The following is a 22,831-nucleotide window of genomic DNA, read 5'->3' on the forward strand; positions in this document are numbered from 1 at the left end:
ACTGAGTATCAATAAGTCCCATTAGTATTATTAAAATAATTGTATAGTCATTTAAGAGTGATCTTAGAGTATTTTAAAGGTCCCTGTTTTGAATTACCTGCTAAAATGCCAGAAAAAAGACGTAAATGCAGTGATTGGTTTCAAAATGAGATACCCAACCATTTAAAACAAATGGCATCCACTTTTCCATATTGACTGCTGGCATTACGGTTAAGCATTAAGAGTTAGTATCCTAAGACATTTGCTTATAAAATAGTTTATTTCTAGGGGGGCAGAATCATTTGTTTTTTCCTCGTCAAATATGTTAATATGGCAATGGATGGATGACAAGCATGTTCCCCCTGCACGCACGCACGCACGCGCGCGCGCACACACACACACACACACACACACACACACACACACAGTTCATGACCAGAGACAGCACGCTACGTCACACATTTGGAATGCAGTGACGACTGCTGCTGCTGCTGCTGAAGGCCTGTGGCTAACTCAGGATCCATGAGAAAGTAGGTTAACGAAGCTAAAGCTAAAGAAAGTAGTTTCCGAATAACTTTCATTGTTCTTTGCTTATCTGAAGGAAGGTGTAGTTTGTATTTGCGTAGCGCATTTAGCGCGGTAGGTGTCGGGTATTGCTTCTTCGGTTGGAGGCTTGTTCAAGTAGCCCGGAGACAAGGCACGAGCTTAACCCGAGTCGCAGTTCAAAACAGGCTATCAAACAAGTAAACAAACATATCATTAAAGTTAATTATTGCAATTAAGCCTTCGTTATATATTATTTAAGTCTCCGGAGTGGTATATTTTGCATAGTTATGACGCAGAGAAGAACAGTTTTAGACGAGAAACGAGGCAGATATGACATAGGTTTCCTATTCATTCCTATGAGACATGAATGTTTGTTCGCTTATGGTAAAACTAGCGGTTTTCTGTGCGGAAATCTACCAAAAAAGCGACAGTTTTACGGGTAGTGAGCCAATACAACGTGCAGTATTCCGCTTCACCGTTTTGGTACTGTTTTTTGATTTGTAGATGAGACCGAAGGGAAGAAGAGAGGCACTATAGAAGAACTGTTAAAGGTAGGAAATGCTAATAGTTGGCTAATATCGATTTACGCCGCTGTTTCTGGATATGGTTTTATCATATTTTACGTGAGCCATATTGTCTTCCTGCATTTTCTACAATATAACAGCAAAATAATCGTTATAACCCAACTACAATGTGTCACTGTGTTAAGCCAGCCAAAAATATCCAGAGTAGGCCAGAAGTTAGCCCATTTCCCTTCAAAATAAAAGTGTAAAAACAATAATTAGCGGGGCGTATGGAACAAACAAAGTTGTGTAATGCTGTGAAATGGGTATTTAGGGGGGGAAATACAAATATGTTCATTTTCTAATAATTATTTTGGCAATGAATTCTTTTATTTTTACTCAAAACCAACCGTTGAGACATTTTATTTTGAAGAGAATATACCGGATGTTCTGTGTTTTTTCTGGCTGGCTTGACACTTGTCACGGTTACCAACTTTGACAGTTGCTTCGCGTTGTCTTCGTTCACGAAGAAGCACAAGCGAGCTAAACAATTGACAAATACGTGAGCTTTTGTATCGCAAACCACATAAAATCCAGCAAGTAACTTTAATCACAGAATGATAAAGCCGTTGTGATTAATTTCCTGGCCCGTCAATCCTCGGATTTGAGTGTGTGCTCAGCCGGATTTAGAAAGGGGTTTAAATCAGGTCGATAGTGGGGCAGTCACTCTGTTTTTCTGCATGGTCACTGAATAATGCAAATCACACCCATGTTGATACTGTATGGGTCTAATGGTAACTACAAAAACCCATGACCAGATCCCTGGGAAGACTTTAAAAGATAAAAAGAAAGTGCAACTAAATCCAGTGCTGAAGCATTGTATTCCTGTGGGCTACATCATCCTCTCTCCCAACGTTATAATCTTCTTACCAACAAGGGCATTATTCCAGCCCCAGATGCACATGCAATCAATTTGAGTGGGCTATCAATTTCACTACTTTGAGAATGAATTGCTGTAGTTTCTCCCAGTGTTATAGACCCGAATAAGATATTACCCTTCACACACTGGCTCTCCAAAAAGAGTAAAAAAAGTGACTTGAGAATGAAAAGTGGCATATGCTTGCTTCCTATGCCTGTGGATTGACTATGCCTGAGACTTTAACCTCTTTGCTTGCTTTCTTTATTGTTGCCATTGTCCATGTTAGGTCCATTGTGACACTTGTGAATAAAATGCACTTAAATATATTAGATTTCTTTTTAAATTGATTACATTTTTCCCTAAAGAAGACCAGCATCTTAATGGTAGGAGTGCCTCAAGAGGCAATCAACACTTTGTCAGCTCAGCTGTGTGCTCCCGTGTTGTTATTTATCCCTAAGAGGATACATAATATATTGTTATGAGCCAGGTGCTCATGTATGTACAGACACATATAATTACACAACATTTCCTGTCTTGTTTTTGTTCCAGCTTCATTTGGAAATCATTGATACTAGTGTGTAAACAGCCAAAGACAATAACCATTGTGGTGGATAATAGCCGAGGGTAACCATGGAGGCGCACCTGTGTGTGTGTGTGTGTGTGTGTGTGTGTGTGTGTGTGTGTGTGTTGGAGATGTTTTGGAGGAGTGTTTGTGTCTCGAAGCACACAAAGCACACACTCACACGTTTTGGGGCAATGTGCAAGCCTGCTGGAAATCCCCATGACTTTCAGAATGGTTGCTCTCTTCCTGCTCCTAGCCGATTGAAGCCTATTGTTAAGTCCATGTGCCTCAGTTGCCATAGGAAACAAAGGATGAAGCATCTCTTGGTTTCCATTGGTTACCTACGACATAAATACGCACAGCAGCTGCAGCTATGCTCTTGAAATTTGGGTGAAAGCTGAAACATAATTCTGTACATTCACTAATCTGTCAAAGCAAAGTCAATATGTGTCACATTGGATTGCATTTAGGGTTTCCCTGTACTCAGATGGAGGAAAAGTACTTGAGAGAAAATCAGATGTATCATACAGTCATCATACAAGATTTAACTTAATTTTTCAAAACTCAGTTGCAAAGCACTTTACAAAGGAGTGAAAAAGAATAGAAAAAAATGATGAAATCGACCTCAAATGCAATCAAAGGATGCTATAAAATGTAAAATCAAGGCAAGAAACATAAAAGTAAACCACAAAAGGGAGGACAAAAACAATTAGTAAAAGATCATTACATATAAGCAAGTCTATAAAAATATCAAAATTTAAAAGATGATACAGATATATCCAGTCTACACTCTTCAGGCCGGTTGTGCCAAAGACTAGGCACAACATCATTTCATAATTTCTACTCTAACAAAGTCTGTCTGAATAACTAAGATAAATCATAACAGAATAATTTTCCTTTGTCACTGTGGCCTCAGAAGCCTGCTATGTCCGGTCCCACCTGGCTGCCACCGAGGACTCTGGATAGCCCAGAGCGAGCCGTCCCCCAGATGTCCCACTCCGGAGGCCCAGCCATCTACAGAGCCCCCAACAAGAAGGGCCCGTCTGACCCCCGACCGAAATATAGCCTCTACGACCAGAACGGAGGCGGAGGGGCGGGAGGAGGAGGAGGGATGGCCAACAGGTACATGGCTACTGGACCCACAGGTAAGACCATGCCGTTAGTCACAGACTGGAATCAACAGCAGGGGTCATTTAAAGGAAAAATCCACCCTCGGATACTCTTGCACTGTTGTAATTCACGTTTGTGATTTATTCACTTTCCCTCAACCTGCCTTGTCTACTTCTACTTCTACTTCAGCTATGGTTTGCCTACATTTCCCAGAATGACATTCAACAACCCCCAAACAACGGGTGTGAACTTGATGCTTTCAATCAAAGGTCTTTTATCAGTCAAAGGCTTTTTTTTAATCAGTGCTTAAATGTTTTAGGGTGGATTTTCGCTTTACATCATGTCCATTCTCTGCCTCCTCCTTATTGAAGGCACATTTGAATAGATTAGATCGTTTGAAGGAAAGACTTTCCTTCTGATGATGTCCATTTTAGAATTATTCAGTCTGATTCAGAGACTAAGATGTTGAATCATCTTGGTCTCTGAATCAGACTGAGTCTTGTACAAACAGTTTTGATGTCTGTTCTCCCAACGCAAGGTGGGCCAATGCATCATCCCTCTAGCGACCACTATTACTCCCCTCCCCATGGGTCCAAAGAGGAACGCAACTGGAGTCCTCACATGGACAGTTATGAGCTGATGGTAGGTGAATACTGTGTAGTTTGGCTTGTGATAGAATGAGAGTGATATAATTTGAGGCTGTTTGACATGCTTACATTTAGATCAATAGCTGTGATAATTTTTTATATATTGTAATCAAATCTACAAAATGTCATCGGCCAAAATTATATGGAAACACTGGGAAGTGATCACTACATCTGATTGAAATGTTTTAAGAGAAAGTACACAGTGCTTATGTACTAATGTGTTTCTGATTCTGTTCTGCTGTTAGCACCGTGGCCCTGAAAAGCCAGTGGGCCATCACTCCAACATCGATGCTGATATTGACTCGCTCACCTGCATGCTAGCTGATCTGGACAGCCACCATGACTCCAGCACACAGGTATGGCAATAGGTTCACTGATGAGTTTTATTAAAGCTAAATGGAAGTATTTTCTTGATTTGAATATTGGTAAATGATATTCACTTCATACTCTGTGTGCAAAATGTGCCATCAGAATTTAATTTGATCAACTTTCTCCCTCCCCACAGCTGTATGACAATGTGCCTTACAACAAATACCTCGCAGCGGAGCACTACAAGCCTGTATCCCAGAGTGGAGGGCCTCCCCAGGGTCGGCCATCCATGGGCTACCCCCCTCATCCCCAGAGCCAATACCACCCAGCGCCCCCCTACCCCAGCGAGCACCAGGCCCCTCAGTATGCCCCCTCCCACCAGCAGGACTACTACTCCTCCTCCTCCGCCCCTAAACCCTACCCTCAGCCTGTCCCAGCCTCCTACACCACCGCCTCCACTCCCACTGGGCCCAGGTTCAGCGTCCAGGTGAAGACAGCCCAGCCCGTCACCTACTCTCAGACTGGGAGGCAGGCAGAACAGGCCTACACCCCGCCCCCTCCCCGCCAGCACGCGTCACGCCCCCCACCCCAGACTCAGACGGGCCCGCAGGGCTGGTACCCTCCGCATCCCAGCTCCCAAGCTCAGGAGATGCACTCTGAGGCAGTGTACAAGGGGGGTGGCTCAGGGTCTGGAGGAAGAGCCAGCCAGGGTCCCGTGTCCAAGAGGGGGCTGGAAAATAATCAAGCAGGGCCAGGACAGAGTGCTGCTTATCAACCTAGCAAGGTAGGAGGACACATCTGCATCTTTGTAAGGCTACTTGGTGGACTACGTCTTAAGAATTAAATGTGAGCTTTAAATGAATTGAACGCATTGTGGAAAGTGATAGTGAGTAAGAATTTGGATGATACATCAACAGCTTAATGAATTCTGCATGTTACACTAGTTCCCAGTAGAGGTTGTACCAGCACTTGCCTGCCCTTGACCCATATACAGTATATACATCTTCATTCCTCCAGCAGGGGGCAGCGACACCTCGGCCTGAAGAGGAGCTGGATCGACTCACCAAGAAGTTGGTGTACGATATGAACCACCCCCCTACAGAGGAATATTTTGGTACAGTCCTTATTGATGGCATTGATCAGTTAATTATTAAAGTCCCCATGAAATGAACTCCCATTACTTTTACTTCCTGGAAAACAGAGTATCTTTAATGGTGACCCAACCAATAAAACCATCACATTTCCCATCAGAACGATCCCATCAAATAAAATTGGCTTTCTCTCCTTGACTGATATTCCACTGCTTTACATTTTTTAATGATCCCTCCCCACATAATGCCCCACACCAACATCCTGTTTCAACAGAAAATACATCAAATCGGAAGGAAGGAAGTAAAGATGCCGTTTCATGGGGTCTTTAATTAATCAGTTAATCAGACACTACAAAACCTGCATTTTGGCATTTTAAAATATAATAGACTTGGCTATGTAACATTCTGACTTGCTGCTTCCCTTTTAATATTTCCACAAAGTAGTTCACATTTCCCCCCTTCCCCTCTCAGGTCGCTGTGCCCGTTGTGGCGACAACGTGCTTGGCGATGGCAGCGGCTGTATCGCCATGGAGCAGGTGTTCCATGTGGAGTGTTTCACTTGCATCACCTGCCACGCCCGTCTGCGAGGCCAACCCTTCTACGCCCTGGACAAGAAGAGCTACTGCGAGAGCTGTTACATTGTAAGTGAAGGAACTACAGGAGTGGACTGGGTCCTGGGACAGAGACCAGGATGTATCCCTTTCACTTATCTTTCTCTTGTCTTTGAGATAAAATGCTGTATTAGCTTACTATTCGTCAAGTTTAGGGAGGCAGAGTGACCTAGTGGTTAAAGAAAGTGTCCTGTAACTGAAAGATCTCATCAACAGTCATGTGTCTTTTAAAAGTGTCCTTAAGCAAGACACTGAACCCATACCTGCTCATTCATTCAGCCAAAGTCTTTTATCTCTCAGGATTTTTGTATTTCAAGATTTCCTCTTGAACATTCATATGTATTGTGCTTTCTCTTACGGTGTTGCTCTATCCTTTGTTTGCCTCTTTCTTGTTAGAGTACTCTAGAGCGCTGTTCCAAGTGCTCCAAGCCCATCCTGGACCGGATCCTGCGGGCCATGGGCAAGGCCTACCACCCTCGCTGCTTCACATGTGTGGTGTGTAACTGCTGCCTGGACGGGGTGCCCTTCACCGTGGACGCCACTTCTCAGATCCACTGCATAGACGACTTTCATAGGTACATACACACTCTACACACCATGTTTTAAAGCCATATCATGCTGTTGGGACAAGCTAAACTCTGTTATGCGATGTTAGGCCTGCCCAGATGACTGTTTTAACCATATAAAGATTTATATCATAAAGAGATGGTGGCGCTCTCTGGCATTAACTGTCAATCCTGGTGCTTGTTGCTCCTGACAGGAAGTTTGCCCCTCGCTGCTCGGTGTGCGGCCAGGCCATCATGCCAGAACCGGGCCAGGAGGAGACGGTCAGGATAGTGGCTCTGGACCGCAGCTTCCACGTCAACTGCTACGTCTGTGAGGTTAGTCAACCTTTTTTTTTCCAGTTAAACCTTACAGGGAATAAATAAGAACAGTTTCGCCAAAAAGTAGTGGCTGAGACATTTGTTTGAACATGCTATGTTCAACTTTGATTGAAGAGTAAGGGACTCTGGGTTGACTCCCTGCTGCTGAATAGCCAGTTTAATGTTTGGCGTCCCGCAGCTCAGTGTTTGTCAAACTGCAGGACACACAAAGAGATTTGGAGAGAGGTAATGTCAGTGCTTCTTAGACATTTTATGATCACTGTTAAATATTAATCTTACAAATGATAAACAAAATTCAAAAAATTCCCTTAAAAGGGGAGCATGGCGTTACATATATTTGAACCACTGCCATATGTTATTTATGAGGCTTATTGTGGAGTGTAAAAAAAATATTATATGAACACCATTGTGCAATTTCTTTTCACAAATATAATTTTTTTTAGATAGCCATATATGGATAGATCAGTAAATCAATTAATAAATCTAGGAAATCAAATTGTCTGTCTATTATATCTATCTGACTACTTTTGGTGTTAAATAGACCATAATAGTTTTGATTATGGCCTTGCGTATTGTGGAGTGCAATGAGCCAAAGTTGTCACTTGCATTTTACCAGTCACTAGAAAACGCAGAATCATAACAATCATAATTTTTGCAGTGAACCTAATTCCACACTGCACTTCATGTTATTGCAGATCTAATTAAATCAGTAACAAAGTGCCCTCAGTCCCTCATGATCAAGGCTGAACGGTTTTATTAGCCACCTACTGGCATCACCCAGTTGAGTTAAAGCTGCAGTTGGTAACTTTTATGGATTGACATTTATTTAGCAGTAATAAAAATAAATCGCCATGCTTGGTGGCCAGAGACGAGCAGGATAATATGTCAGAATCTCAGAAACAGCAGTAGCCTCATTCCTCTGCTATTCTCGTTTCAAAGTTAAAATGTGTGGAAACCCATCCGACCAATGAGGAGAAGTCTGAGGCAGAGGGCGTGACTCTGTCTCTGTCATTCCTCCTAAACTTACCTACAGCAGCTTTAAGGGACCTCTAAACTCTCTTAAATAAATATAGGTGTTAAGAGTATTCATACATCATCACTTTAATCAAGACCAAGTTCACACTCAGAGCGGCTTTATACATAACTGTAGGAGCCCAGAATATGCTGGATTTGTGAAATTTGCATCAAATGAGTCCATGCGAGAGGGTGAAGTTGAGGTGACTGAAGTGTGTGTGTCTCTCAGGAATGTGGCCTCCTGCTGTCCTCAGAAGGGGAGGGCCGTGGCTGCTACCCGCTGGACGGTCACATCTTATGTAAGAGCTGCAGCGCTCGCCGCATCCAGGACCTCTCTGCCAAAATCTCCACTGACTGCTAACACACCTTTCCTGTCCCGCCCAGCCCCTTCAGTACTCTCGCCATCCCAGCATGGAGTTTGGTGCTGGTAATCTCAAAATCAAAACATAAATCCGTTGTGAGTGAGTATATTATGGATTATTGAGCTCAGCAATCAAGGGTAACATTTTTATGCCTCTCCTTATTTCTGTCTTGTGCATCGTTTTCTTTTTTTTGGCTTTCTTGCCCACCATCATCAGACTTTCTTGCTCTAACCATGAATTGACATAAAAAATTGCAATGGTTCCCTCTGGCGGTGTGCAAGTACAATTTCATTTGCAGAGGTGCATTCTCTCTACATGTTACTGTTAAATTCAAAAGATAAAACCTTGTGCTAGAGGGACCACCACTCCAGTTTCCTTTCCTTTTTTTTGGTACACAGTTACCCTATTCTTCATGTTTAGTCTGGTATTAGTACTACAGTGGCCCGGACCTGCAGGCAGCTAGGGCTCCACTTACCATTAATTCACACCGGCACTGCTTAACTGGCACATTATCATGTATGAATTGTATTCTCTTTATTAAAAACAATGAATATATGGAAGGACATTAGTGATGTAGACTTGGAAGAGCATGCGGTAAGGGAGGTAGAAGGATAATTAAGGTCATAACCTCCCTCTGTGGAGTGACCAGTCTAAATGATGGGACTGGTATATTTGGAAAACACTACACTTCAAAGTGCTGAACTGCCTCAAAACAAGCATTTTAAAAGCACATAATGCAATGACAACTGTGACTGTACATAACAGGCTGTTTTGGTTAGAGAATGAAACCGTAATGTTGGAAAGCATGTAGATTTAGTGCAGTGACGTTTTTGCAGTGAAATAGCCTCAAAGGACAAGAAATGTAGACCGAAGGAATGTGTAGTAAACTTGACAACCCAGAAGTTGTTTTTTTTTTGCTCTTACTGAATACTTGTACAATGTTCGCTAGTACAAGTTTGACAGCTACAATCACCCCCTTTCAACATTCAACCATCACATTATGTTGACTAGTCATTAAATCAAAAAGGATGTTTGCTTTTTTTTTTAAACCAGCCAAATCATCCATGAAACATTTGTTTTTCAAGGCAACACAATGCGCTTTTTTTTTGTTGTTTTTTTATATTTGTTGTTGGTTGATACTTGACTGTTACATTGAAGATGAAGGTGCAATGAAGTCAAATGCTTTCCACTGTCTAAAGGAAAAACAGGGTGTTCGACTGTCACTTAGCGGCCATGAAAACATCCTATTGTGTAAACTTCTGCAACATATATGCACAATTTGGGGGAAAAGTGACACCTATACTCTTACAAAATTACTGATAGTGCAAAAATAAACCAAATTTTAGTCCTTTAGTCCTGATTTTTACTTTTACAGACTGGATATTCTAGATATTGAATGTTGAATTTAAGGTGATGGACTTTTCCCCCAAAATGGATATATAGTGTTTGGGAGCAGAACTCTTCAGTTGTGGACTTTGTGTGTTGTGTTCATCCTTGCACTCATGTTGGCCAATTTAGTCATATATTCTGAGACTTTGGAACTACAGTATTTATATTAAGTTTGGGTTGTGTTTAACCTCTTGTCTTTCCGTCCTAATTTTGTATGTAACTGCAAGGGCTAGAAATTTTGAAGCCTTACCTCAAGGACGTCTGATGATAATCCTTAGAAACTAAATCTGTCTGTGAAGGGTTGTCTGTGTTTTTGTTACAGAACTTGATCATGCTAAAATGGTTCATCAGCTCACCCGTTTTTCCAGGCGAGCTGCATTTTTCACCTTTTTGTTAATTTATTTCATCCCATTATGTATATCAACATTAACCTGCTTTTTATCATCTAGGTAGTTATTTCATTAATGTTCATCAGTGTCATTTTAAACGTCATAACCATGCCAATTCTGTGTCATAGAAATATTACTCCTTGAACTTTCCGTTTTGTGCTGTTGTACAGTTCCCCCACTTAGTCATCGAACCTCGACGGCGAACAGTTCATGTAAAGTTTGAAATGCTGTGAATGCAAACTGTTCGGCAGATGTAAGCCCTCGGTACTGCAGCAGACCTCTGTCCACCGATGAATTCACACTTGAGAAGGAGGCCGTTCTGTACTGAATAAACAGCTGGTTGAATTAGAAATGCAGTAGACCCTGTGTAGCGGAGTGAGTGGGAGCGCATGTGAACTCATGGGTGGATTTTCTCCTAATGCAGGTTGTAGTAATATAATTGATAATTAAAATGTCTGTTTTTTTTCAGCAAGTTCATTGGTGTGTTTGTGTACTTTTTGAAGAAAAACCAGTATGTTCAACGCTTGATGTGAAAGAAGAGAAACAACATAAGCTTTAAATCAGTAGACAGTTTTACTTTTGACAGCGTACATCCCTGCTTAACCCTGTGACAGCCTTATTCTGCCACTCATATTTACACCAAAATCTTAAGACATACAACCTTGTCATTGTTTACAATCACATGTATGCTTGGCATCCTAAATAAGCCAGTAAACATGTAAAAGTGAGCAGATACGGATGAGTAACTTATCCCATCAACTCAAGCAGTAGCATTTTAAACAAAAACTAACATTTAACACCTTCAAGAAGAATGATGTACAACACAAGATAACAATATAGAGAGTCTTTCAATATTTTGGACATAAAAATACTCCAGCAGCACAGAGAGCTCCTGTGCTAACACGAGGTGAACGTCTTCCAGAAGAAGTTGCGGCAGCCGGCCTTGCGCTCTCTCTGGGAGAGGGGAAGGTGCCGCCGCACCACCGCCTCCCTGATCCCCGACTCCTCCTCCTCCTCCAACTCGGGCAGCACCTCGTTTTCCCTCGCAGCAACCAGGTCAGACACAAACTTCAGGAGGAGCAAGTGGGTGAGATCCTAGAGAGAGAAGTGCAGGAGGGGGACGTAAAAACATCTCAAACATCAGTTGCAAGGGAAGTTGTTCCTCCCAAAAGAATAATAATATATCTAATACAACACAAATGTGCATTGGCCTACTTTATGTATATAAAACCAAGGGCGCAAAGTGCTTCACAATAAAAACTAGAATTAAAAACACATATCACATAGACAAAAACACAATACCAGATACAAATTTAACAACATAACAGCAAAAATAACAGCTTCAAGAGCCGTTGAAAGCAAGGGAATAAAAATAAGTCTTAAAATGTTTTTTAAAAATGATCAGTGAGTGAGATAATCTGATATCAGGCAGTAGACTGTTATGCAAATGCACGGTCCCACTTCAGTTTAAGCCTGGCCCTTGGGACACCAGCAGCCTTTGGTTAGAGGACCTAGGTGACCTCATGTTATTATAGGGAGACCGACAATTCTGAAATATATTCAGAATTGTTGTCATATTCCCTTGCTGACTAGGCTTAATCTCAAAATCATTGAACCATACATATACAACATGATTTATATATCACAACAACTGCATAGTCCTGATGGGCACTTCCTGATCTCAGCCGTATGAAGCCGTCCCACCATGACCACTAGTTGAGTTGTTTAAAATGTGAATGTGAATGAGCCACCCACCTTGTCCTTGGCGAGGTCTGCTCTCAGCATCTCTGTCAGCATGTCTCTGCGTGGCGCGCCGCTGACCCTGACCAGCAGCACAGAGGACAACAGAGCCACCAGCAGGACCTGCAACTGGGAGCGAAGCATCTCCACCTCAAAACAACAAGCTCAGATCAATCCTGTTCTAATAATCCACAAGTCCAAAAAATAAAGACTAGCCAATCAGAAAAGAGGGTAGAATGCTTGAGCTGAATGTTTTCACTGTTTTGAGTCCTCACTGGTCACGTTAAGATGTGTCGAGCCGCTGATAAATAGGTTTCTTCATCCTCGGGTCTTCCTCATCCTCAAGCCAACGACGGGATGTGATTGGCTGAGAGGAAGGAATGAGGAGGTGAGGGGTGTGGGTGTGTGGTGGAGGTTTGCTGCGAAGGAGGTGTCAGCGGACAGGATAAGGTCATCGTTGGCCATGACACAGAACAAAACAGCACCCAACAGCACCCAACAGCACCCTGCTTCCATGAAGTATCGACCAAAACCCTGAGCTCTGACTGCAGAAGTGATAAGTGCTCTAAAATGTAAGAAGCAACATGTTTCAGCAACTTTAAATGTGGTGTGTCAGGTCCAAAATTAGTCTGGTTCATAGTCAAATAGTTCCACAGAGCATGCTGACATATAACTTCACTTGGTGCCATGGTGTGTCAGTGGGGATTAGCCATACCAGCCTTGTAGGTGTCCTGTGCACAACATGAGGCCTGCATGCTGCGCAGTGTTAATGACACAAAGTGACTCAAATGTTAATTAGATGAACCCGTCTGCACCCCCTCCCATCCCCGCCGTCCCTTGAGTCAATGGAACATTAACATGGAAAATAAGCATCGAAAGGTCAGTAAAGGAAAGCGAAGTGAACGATTGTTAGATTAACTTCATACAAGGAGTGTTTTGGTTATAATCTGTGAGGAAGACATAGGTTGTTAATAACTAAAATAGGTAAATAGGCAAAAATAGGTAGGCATGTGATAGCTCCAGTAATAGAGACAAACATTTGCCCAAAAAGTACAATTGAGTACTATTGCCTGTTGTCTCGTCTGAGGAGGTGATTTGCACTTAAGATCATCATGAAAGAAAATGAAATCAAAATGAAAATATGATTTCAAAAGAGTGGGAAGGTCACAGGATCCATCCAGCCACCCAATTATGTTAATTATGTTAACTTGAACTAGCTTGAATGGTACTGAATCCATTCAAAATATTGCAGATTTAAAGGAGGAAATCACTACTTTGATATCTTGTTTCTTTGTCAGTTATATTTTAATTCTGGTAATCAGCTGCAATAACTGAGCTGAATTGAGCTCAAAAATGGCAAAAACCTACATTAAAATCCCAATACCAAATAATGAATAAATACTAATAAAAGTTAAGTCACTGCTATCACTTTCACATCTCATTGTGTAAATGGATAGTGACCTTTTCTGTAACAGCATCTTCCAGTTCCCCCGCCATGAGGCTCTGGCTGATCTCTCTGATTACTCAGTCCTGCATCATGCCACCTCTGACTCTAAATAACATTTTCAAAAGAGTGGAGGCTGTTGTGACCACAGGCATCCAACTGGGCTGCCTGGTACCAGAGGGAGGGGTGGGGTGGGGGGTCCTTTACTGTGATGACAAATATAACTCCTCCAATCCCTCCATACCTGCTGCTGCATGATGTGAAATAGCATCAGTTTGTCAGGAACGGGTTAAGTCCTCCCAATTTGCACACAATTCTGTAGGATCCTTAACACCGCCACTTCCACACTGATCACTAACACACATTGAGAGTTGGAGGCTGAGTCTACAGCCTGGCAGTCACTGTGATATCTCAGGTTTGGACAAATGACTTCTGCTGCTTCATTAAGATGTATTACAGTGGCTCCCAAAGTGGGGTTCAGCTGCTCCTGGGGCTCCTTGAGGGGGTTTAGTTAAATTTCAGTATTGTTTCACTGAACTACAAGTTAGTGTAATGACAGAATGTACAGTAGGTTTCACTATCTGCTATTATTTCCTACAGTATTTTCTACAGAGCAGGCTGTTAAGTCATTTCTGTGCCAAATCATATTCAATGATTCTATGATGTGGATCACTAAGTAAAATCTTCTGGGACTACTTGGTGTATTACATTTGAGTTAAGGCTACTGTAAATTTATTTTTTTGTTTTCTATCCATACATCCTCCTTTGTGTAGGAGAGAGAGAATGGAAAGCAATGCTACTACAGTGATAACACCCTGTGCTGGTAGACTACATCCTTGTTTGCTTTGCCTTTTGAGTGGTGTATGAAGAATACAAAACCATCACTTCTCCAGCATGTCACTCATCATGTAGCAGTGGACATTCACAACAGCAGCTCGAGCTACCTGACGCACCTGGCCGCTTCTTCAATGTCAGATCAAAACATCCTGTCCACTTCATCCATCCAGTCTTACCAGGAACTCAGTGAGCCTTCTGACATGGACCAGTGTGTTCTTCATGCATCGCCTCCAGTGTAAGTAATACAGTCAGACCACTAGGTGTCAACGTAAGACCGCATTTGTATTTGGCTCTCGCCTGTCACCTATGGTCTCTCACAGGTTTATGTCCTGAACGCCTTAAAAAATAGATCCGTATGACTTTTAATTAATTTGCTTGCAGGTTAATTGTTTTCTGTCACTTGTGTTTATACAGAAGGTGGTCGCAATATTTCCGTGAAGCCCACTGTAAATGCTAATTAGCTTATCAATTAACCTACTCAGGTCATGGATGATTCAGGTGCGGTCAGTCAAAATGGCGACGTTTCCGAAGGTAAACACACCCGACAACTTGCTAATCGCAGAGACGGAAATCTGACACAGATGTTCATATTTAAATCAAGTTTTGCGTTTGTTTATTTACATCAGCCAAGCTTGCCTGTGCTCTTTAAAATGCAAATCATTTTTTTCAAAAGAATGTATGGGTACGTTTCAAAGGGGAAAGTAAAAGCATGGCTCAACAGTAGGATCATGCAGTGACTTTGAAATTTATGTTTTGTTCCAGTATGGTGTTCCTCCTCGCTGTGCCAGTCTGTATTGCCAATCCTGTGCCAGCGGGTAAGTCTTGTTCGGTGATGACTGATAAACCACAACACAGACAACACAGCCCCCCTCTGAAAGACACAAACCAAAAGTCCCAGTCAGTGGTGCTTTAAGTGGGGTCCTGGGACCCCGGGAGGTCCCTGAGGAGGTTCCAGAGGGTCCCCAGGCAAAATGAGGAATACGGTAGTTTAATTTCACTATAATGCAGCACACTACAAATGATCCCAATTAGAGGATGAATAAGAACGCCTAATCATAGGTTTTGCTCTCACCACTATCATCTGTTACCTCCCCATGTACAGTGCAGAAAGTTCTACATTTCAATACTAAATGAACAACAAAAATCCTCCAATATGGCATCCCAGTCTTATCAAAAATCCTGTCAAATGGGGCTCTGTGACATGACAATGTTGGAGAAACACTGTCTTAAATGACATTATGGCCCTCTAGTGGCCCCATACCACAGCGCCATACTTCATTTGCAATTCTGACATAATACAATATGATATGAGATATGATATGATACAGTATGGGATAGCATAGAATTCCCATTGCCAGTGCCCCCGCCTCACCATACATTTGATTAGGCATTAGTTAGAAATTGACTCCATCCTTACTATTTTCAGGAACATTCCGGACTGAATGCCATGAGCGTCACTTCTGGCTTTCCATCAAGTCCAGCTTCCTGGGTCCGGCGATCCGTTTTGACTTTGAAGGTATTCATCTGAACTGTTTGTCCGACAGTTATTGATTTGATGAACCATCATCAGAACACTTATATCCAGAATATGGGTGGCTGAAATGTGAGTAGATGGAAATGTTTGGTTTCTAGTCTGGTAGACTAGATGTACGTGTTCATAACTTTTTTCCTGTAAACTGCTGATGTCACCAGACCAGAATGGATTCCATCTCCTGTCTGACCAGGAGGCGACTCTATGTGGCTACACGGTCCTGGTCAATCCTCTTGGAGACCTGGTGTTCCGCGCCTCCTTCCTGGCCTGCCACGTCCACAGCCAGGTAGACTTGTCTGAAATATTATGCTGCTTTGACATGCTGCAACAACACCTCCTTTGTATACCATCCACCTTTATGGCACATTTTCAGTGAAATTTAAGTGGTTGAAGTTAACATGCTCACTCTATATTTTCCCCTCTCTCTCTTTCTCTCTGCAGCGTTCCACAGATTATCACCTGCGTCTATGGTTTGTGAACCTGCAGGTGGACGGGATGGTGGCGGCGTACCCCTTCCAGCTGCTTTGCTCCCTCCAGTTGCCGTGGGTAACCAGGGAGATCGTTTGTGAGGAAAACTACATGGAGGTGAATGGCTCACCTGCACCCAGATGTCATTAGATTCACACTTGTTTAACAAGTCCGGTTAGGTTTCTATACCAGAATGCTTTGCTGATCGCTCCCCTACACAGACGTGCTGGGCCTGAAAGAAGATTTTAGCATTGTGTGAAGGTGTGTCAAGCCATGTGTTTGTCCTCAGGTGTCCGTCCAGCGACCCGTCCTGCCTGCTTCCACCAGAGCTCAGAAGGAGGTCAGTAAATGGTCTTTCAGCTTGACTGGAAATATAGTTTTTAATGATTTTGCAGCTCTTTAATCATACACGACAAACAGAATTACCATGCATGTTTTTTGATAGTAGAGCAAAAGTAGAGTCTGCACTTAAAGCTGCTTCCAAGGTGTATGAATCTTCTTCCTCTCCTTTGTCACTGAGCAGAAAGCGGAGGTGGAAGAGCTGGATGTGATGTTCCACAGAGCCAGCCAGCCGCCTGCGGAGGCCGGCGCCGCGTCCCGGACAGAGGCCGCTGCCCCGGGCTGCCACACCGCGCCGGGTGGCTCTCGCCTCACCCTCCGCTGCTCCTATTCCTCTCCTCTCTCATACGCTGTCAAGGTACTAAAAGGATGCTGGGCTTATGTGGGGATTAGACCTAGATCGATCAGTTATCTCAAATCCTTTCGTTTACATGAATCATTTGCTTTGTCTGTCTGCTGTGCAAGATAATGCAGGGTTAGAATAGTTTAGGGAAATCCAAGATGAGATCAGATAATCCCAGGAACATAACTGTGTTCATTTTCATCCCCCACCAAGTTTGGGGTGGTATAAGGTGTATTCGTGTGTTTTTTCTGCATTTAATTTTTTTCAGATTACTGTACATGATATATTCTGGAAATAACATATTGCTGTTGCTCATGTGAAAACCTTGTAACTCCAGTTTTGGCAATTTTCATGTTTTAACATTACATGCTCTTCTATGGGTTGAGATATTTTTTACGAAACTTGGTTTTATGAAACCTTTTCAAAACCCCTTTGGATAAACTCAGAAATGCATGGTGGTCAATTTAAGAATAAGTCTATTTTTATCAGTTCCTGAAAAGGTGACGTTCTGGAGATACAAGATTTTCATTTGGCAGTGACGATATATAGTTTGGTTTGACATTATGTTCATTTTTGTCTTTTTGTCCCAGGAAAAGGGAGTGGATTTAGAGGTGGTCAATGCCACCATGCTGTTCAGACTCCAGGGCAACATCCTGGCTATTGATGCCACTGTGGCCTGCACTTTGAGTAAGAAGGTTTATCAATATCACAATATTCTGGCACTACATTATAATAGAATCCAATCAAATCTGTTTTTTTCTTTTTTCCTCCATGTCTCTATCCTTCCCTTCCTCCCTCTTCTCTCTCCCCCAGATGAGGCTACAGCGGACGGGCCCGACCTGCTGTGGCCCATCCCCCTGATCCTCTCCCCTCTGGTCCAGGGGGCGTTCAGGGACAGAGGCATGAGGGTGGGAGTGGAGACCCGGGTTCTGAGCGAGGGGGACATGAGAGAGAGGGGATACCGGATCGGCCTGAGGGATGAACTGGTGGAGGTCAGGATTCCTGTAGGAGCCCAAGGTGGCCACATCAAGGTATATGAATAAAATGATAAACAGTAAAATGAACAGATATTGTAGATGCCCTCTTACTAGCTGATTGGTTCAGTAGGAATAATTATGCATATAAAGATAGATAAGTAAACACTGAAAGGCTTCACATTTCTTTACTGTTTCTTTATAGCAGCAAGTACATTTGTCGCTCCAATGATCAAAGTAATGAAAATAATGGAACAAGTCTGAAGCCTTTAAGGATTCCTTAAGGAGAAATATTTTCATCTGTGTATAAGTACAATAAACATGTTGATCTCCTAACAATCACAGGTATGAACATACAACTATGACTCTTTTTAGAGCAAATGTGCTAATGAGTAGGTGCCTGTTTTTCATGTCTTCATGTTTTCAGATGTCATTATGTTATGACTTTAAGTTTGAGTTTTGACAGATCTGACAGACTGATCATTTAAAACAATACATTTATGTATTTCTGGGTGGCGTATAACATTCACACGCCACTCCAAATTATATAAATTGACTGTACAACTGCAAAATTAGCTGTTCACAAGATTTCCAGAGAGACTAATATGGGTATTTGTTGCAAGGCTTCATTTGTCACTATGTTGCATGTAGTGTGACTGCTGGATTTTCTTCCAGAGTGGAGTTGTGAAGGGCCGGTACAGCCAGTCCATGTCAGTCGACCTGTTCTTCATGCGTCAGTGGGAGGAGCAGCGCTGGCCGCTCACACAGCATCGCTCCTTCAGGCTCCTTCAGAGTCCACTCGTCCCACAGACACCAACCATCACCAACAGTGGGCTGTTTTTATTTATTTGTGCCTATACAAATGGTAAAATATGGAAGAAAAGAGAAAAAATGAAGTGAGGAGTGAGACAGAGCAGGATTTTTTTAAGGATAGACTATAATCAAAAATCGGTTAAATTGCTTGACCTGTTGAGTTTATTTAAACAGAACTAGGCTGAATAACTATGTTCCTGTCTACACAAATTGGGTCTATTAATCATTTCACAGAATACTATTAAAATTCCAATCGATCAATAGGAGCCTTCATGACCAATTCCCTGTCTGTTGAAGATACCTCTCTCTTACTTCTCTCTCTCTCTCTCTCCACAGACACTGTCCCGTCCGAAGGAGTCTTTTCTGTCACCCTAGGCGTCTTCCCTCCGGACGTGTCCCTCCAGAAGGTGACAGTGGAGGGTGGTGGCGACCCTCTGACCCTGACCCTGACCCTGACCCAGAGCCACCGGACTCAGAGCAGCATGGACCTGAGGGTGTCCAGGCTCCCCCACCCCAACGGGAGCCACTCCTACCAGCTCCGTGTCCCATTCTCACACTCAGAAATAATGCGAGAGGTGAGACAAGGTCAAGTTATAGAATTAGTGGATGTATGTGACAAAAGGCCTGTGCATGTGTATCTCCTTGTGTGTACGCTCAGAAGTGGCAGAAACAACCTCCTGTCTTTTCCAGTATATAGGTGGCGGCTATAAGAAGTACAGCCTCCCTCTCACCTTTGCTCTTTCCATCTCACCCCATGGTGAGATCTTCTACCATCGAGCCACCATAGAGACTAGTGTTCAAGAACAAACAGGTGAGTGATTGATCTAGTTTTGTTTTGTCTCTTATCATCATCTCTTATCATCTCTTCAGCCAGTGGGACATCAGTTGTTTGATGGGAGGGGCAGAGGGACGGGATTGCTGAAAAATCTCATGGTTTTATTGGTTGGAATTTTTATGTATGCCTCCTGGTACACGATGATGTCACCACTAAAGATTTTCTGTTTTCCATGAAGTGAAAGTAATGAGATTTTGATATAAAAATGCAAGAAAATATTTTTTTTGCCATTTTTTGGGGGGCATAAATTGTCAAATAGGTGTATGGTATGATAGTTAAAAAGAGCTAAAAAGGCTATAAAGTCATTTTTCATTTCAGTGTGACTTTAAACCCCCCCCCACCCCAGGTTCTGCCAGGCTGGAGGGGGAGTGCACAGAGAGTGGCCTGCTGGTGCTACTGCACCAGCAGGCCCAGTCTGAGCTGCAGTGGGAGCTCTTCCTCGGGGCCCGCAGGCTGGACTGGGAGCTGGTGGAGATGGGGGGGTTCAGCCTGGAGGCGGAGGACGACTACTTCAGCGTGGAGATCCCCCTCTACAGTCCTGGGATGACCTACGAGGTCAGAGCGACGACTCTGGCCTGATATGAAATCTTTTTGGTTTTTTTCTAAATTACACTCACTCTGATGGATAATTTACATTTCTCTTATATCTTTCAAATAATTATTTTACCTTTGTTTCCTATTTTGTACCCTATTATTTGAGTCTAGATCTTGCTTTACATTAGCACCACTATTTACTTTATTTTGGACCATTGTTCAGTGAAAATCCTGTGAGCTCTCTTGGTCATTAATCACTTAATTTTTCACTGTCAGTAAAAGGCTGTAAGCTAGATACTTAAGTGTTTATCTTAATTAGGTTTTTCTTTTAACGGTCCATTTACTCAAGTAATTCCTAATCTCCAGATCACTGAATCTGATACACAGATACCATCTGTGTGTGCAGTTCAGTAGATGAACACTCAGAGTAAATGTGGGATTAGATCCCAGTGATGGACAGAGAGGATTTTAACACCTAACCCCTGTTTACAGTGTCATTCAACCAGGAACCACTGTTGCACTCCATCATATTGTCGCTATGGTAACAAACACAATGTCACACAATGTCACAATGTCCGCTCCCTTTTGTCACTTCCTTTCCCACCTAGGAACTGACACTGCAGGGTCTTGTTGCCGGAGTGGAGGTGTCTGTGATGGATGCAGACTCTCTGAAGGTGGAGGACCGTCTTGTCCAGAAATGCACCTTTCCTGTTAGAGAACTACTAGGTGCACAAACAGAGCCCCTCCACCTCCTACACACACACACACACACACACACACACACATACACATAGATCGTTCATGGGCTGGTGGGGAAGTCCGACATCCGGGACTTCCAAGGCTATTTTGTTGGAAAATCAAATCCGGAAGACAAACGATAAACAAACATGGATGTCCTGAAAAGGATGATGTGGATTTGGCTGCTTCTTGTTTTTAAGAAAAACACTTCAACACTTTAAGCGCATAAGTATATTATTCTGATTTTTCTGCCACTCGGGTAGCAGAATTCTCTTTTTGACTTTCATCATCTGCCTTTGAATGGCATTCATGTGAAATTTCCAAGTGGGGGAAATTACACACACACACACACACACACACACACACACACACACACACACACTGTAAAATTCCTTTGCTGCATTGTTTGATAACCTGAATGCAGTGGGCTGCCACAGTTTATTTATTTATTGGTTTATTTGTCAGAAAATCATTATTACAAATAAAAAAACACGAAACAGATGCACTTATGTGCAACCCTTGTCCCTGTTTGGGCTTTGGATTTTACAGACATTCATTGTTACAAAAAACATATAATAGTTACAAGAAACAAATAGATGAGGAGTGAAACAGTTACAGGCATACAGTAGACGTGCACGCACATACACACACACACACACACACACACACACTCACTAACACAACCAACGCAGTATTTGTGTATCCTTGGCAGTATGCTTGCCAGAAGGCAGGATGGTGGCAGTGGTTGACACAACCCACAGCATCCCGCCCACGCAGCCCAACCGAACCACGCTATTGGACCCCAGCTGTGTTCCCATGGAGACGGACAGTGCCAGGGCCTTGTTCAGCTTCAGCCTGGACTCGTGCGGCACAACTGTGACTGTGAGGGACTTTGATAACTCAACAGCGATGCAGCAGTCAAGCTGTTTGACTCTTAACGTATCCTAGTCTTCATTCTGTTCTTAATGTATCCTACTCTTCATTTTGTTCTAATGTTTCTTCAGACTGAGGGAAATGTCCTGGTTTATGAGAACCAGGTGAGATACGCTCAAGATTTTCTGCCTCTGGATGATCCTCTTATACACAGAGACTCTCCGTACAGGTGGGAAACGTACGCAAGTGAACACAAACCACAAGCGCACTCTGACTTGAATCTGTTTTGTCCACAGTTTGACCCAAATATGATGTCAGTGTCTTCTCTCTCAGGCTGACCATCCAGTGTCGCTACCCAGCAAATGACAACAGCACCCTCCCTATCCAACACGCTTTAAACTCAACTCTGGGCCTCTCGCCCCCGCCAGTCAAACGCACACGCAGGGAAGCCACAAACACAGGTGTGTGTGTGTGATTGAAACCTAACCCTGATCTACTAAAGATTCTTAACATTTATTTATTTATTTATCTGTATAATATCAAATTTTCCAATCCCTCAAGGTCAAAGGAAATGGAGGATCAATATGCCAAAACAGCAAAAACGTCCTCTAGGTAGTATTGTTGTGAAACTTGTGTATTGACAACAATCCAGTAGTCCTTGTTAACACTTTTAATGTATTGTTCTACTCAAATACCCTAATCTACTTTGTCCTCATATTGCACTGGTTGGATTTTCTTTGTGTATTATGGAGGGTTATGATGTTACAGATCCTGTATCGATCAGCTTTATTCATGCTGTCAACTAAACTGATGTAATGTGCAAGGTATTGATCCTCCTCTCTCCTGTCAGCGGATCAGTCTGGAGTCTCAGTATGGATCATGTGGACCCTGGCCTCCATGCTGCTGCTGCTGCTGTTCCTCTGCGTGGGATTGGCTGCATACTGGACCTATAAATGACCTAAAACACTAAATACACCAATGCACTTAAACACACCAGGGCATTTTTTGTTTTCTGTTCCTGGGATATTTGTTTTTGAATGTCTTTTT

At 42.7% G+C, this 22,831-nt stretch overlaps 2 protein-coding genes across 3 annotated transcripts; one reads left to right on the plus strand and one right to left on the minus strand.

The window, feature by feature from the left end:
• Positions 1-451: 451 nt before the first annotated feature.
• On the plus strand, positions 452-10,792 carry trip6 (thyroid hormone receptor interactor 6). 2 transcript variants are annotated; one of them, XM_071909454.2, is made up of 11 exons: positions 452-509; positions 1,030-1,076; positions 3,426-3,654; positions 4,158-4,261; positions 4,512-4,622; positions 4,772-5,359; positions 5,593-5,689; positions 6,138-6,307; positions 6,674-6,852; positions 7,038-7,158; positions 8,405-10,792. In XM_071909454.2, the coding sequence occupies exons 3-11, from the start codon at positions 3,435-3,437 to the stop codon at positions 8,534-8,536; spliced, it is 1,722 nt and encodes a 573-aa protein (XP_071765555.1). In that variant the 5' UTR covers positions 452-509; positions 1,030-1,076; positions 3,426-3,434; the 3' UTR covers positions 8,537-10,792. The 2 variants fall into 2 exon arrangements, with proteins under 2 accessions (XP_071765555.1, XP_078137855.1); XM_078281729.1 differs by having other exon boundaries at positions 5,596-5,689.
• Positions 10,793-11,212: 420 nt separating this feature from the next.
• Positions 11,213-12,199, minus strand: sst5 (somatostatin 5). Its single transcript, XM_071909465.1, has 2 exons — positions 12,071-12,199; positions 11,213-11,410 (listed from the first exon to the last, which is right to left on the minus strand). Exons 1-2 carry the CDS (start codon positions 12,197-12,199, stop codon positions 11,213-11,215), a joined length of 327 nt encoding a protein of 108 aa, XP_071765566.1.
• Positions 12,200-22,831: the final 10,632 nt, after the last annotated feature.

The sequence above is a fragment of the Centroberyx gerrardi genome, chromosome 23, assembly GCF_048128805.1.
Source record: "Centroberyx gerrardi isolate f3 chromosome 23, fCenGer3.hap1.cur.20231027, whole genome shotgun sequence".
Lineage (NCBI taxonomy): Eukaryota > Metazoa > Chordata > Actinopteri > Beryciformes > Berycidae > Centroberyx > Centroberyx gerrardi.

Excerpts from the sequence above, each read along its gene's own strand:
- trip6 (XM_071909454.2), top strand. The coding sequence starts at position 3,435 with ATGTCCGGTCCCACCTGGCTGCCACCGAGGACTCTGGATAGCCCAGAG. Across the intron at positions 4,262-4,511 it reads TGGACAGTTATGAGCTGATG|CACCGTGGCCCTGAAAAGCC; the intron begins GTAGGTGAATAC and ends TTCTGCTGTTAG. Across the intron at positions 5,360-5,592 it reads CTGCTTATCAACCTAGCAAG|CAGGGGGCAGCGACACCTCG; the intron begins GTAGGAGGACAC and ends TCATTCCTCCAG.
- sst5 (XM_071909465.1), bottom strand. The coding sequence starts at position 12,199 with ATGCTTCGCTCCCAGTTGCAGGTCCTGCTGGTGGCTCTGTTGTCCTCT. Across the intron at positions 11,411-12,070 it reads CAGACCTCGCCAAGGACAAG|GATCTCACCCACTTGCTCCT; the intron begins GTGGGTGGCTCA and ends TTCTCTCTCTAG.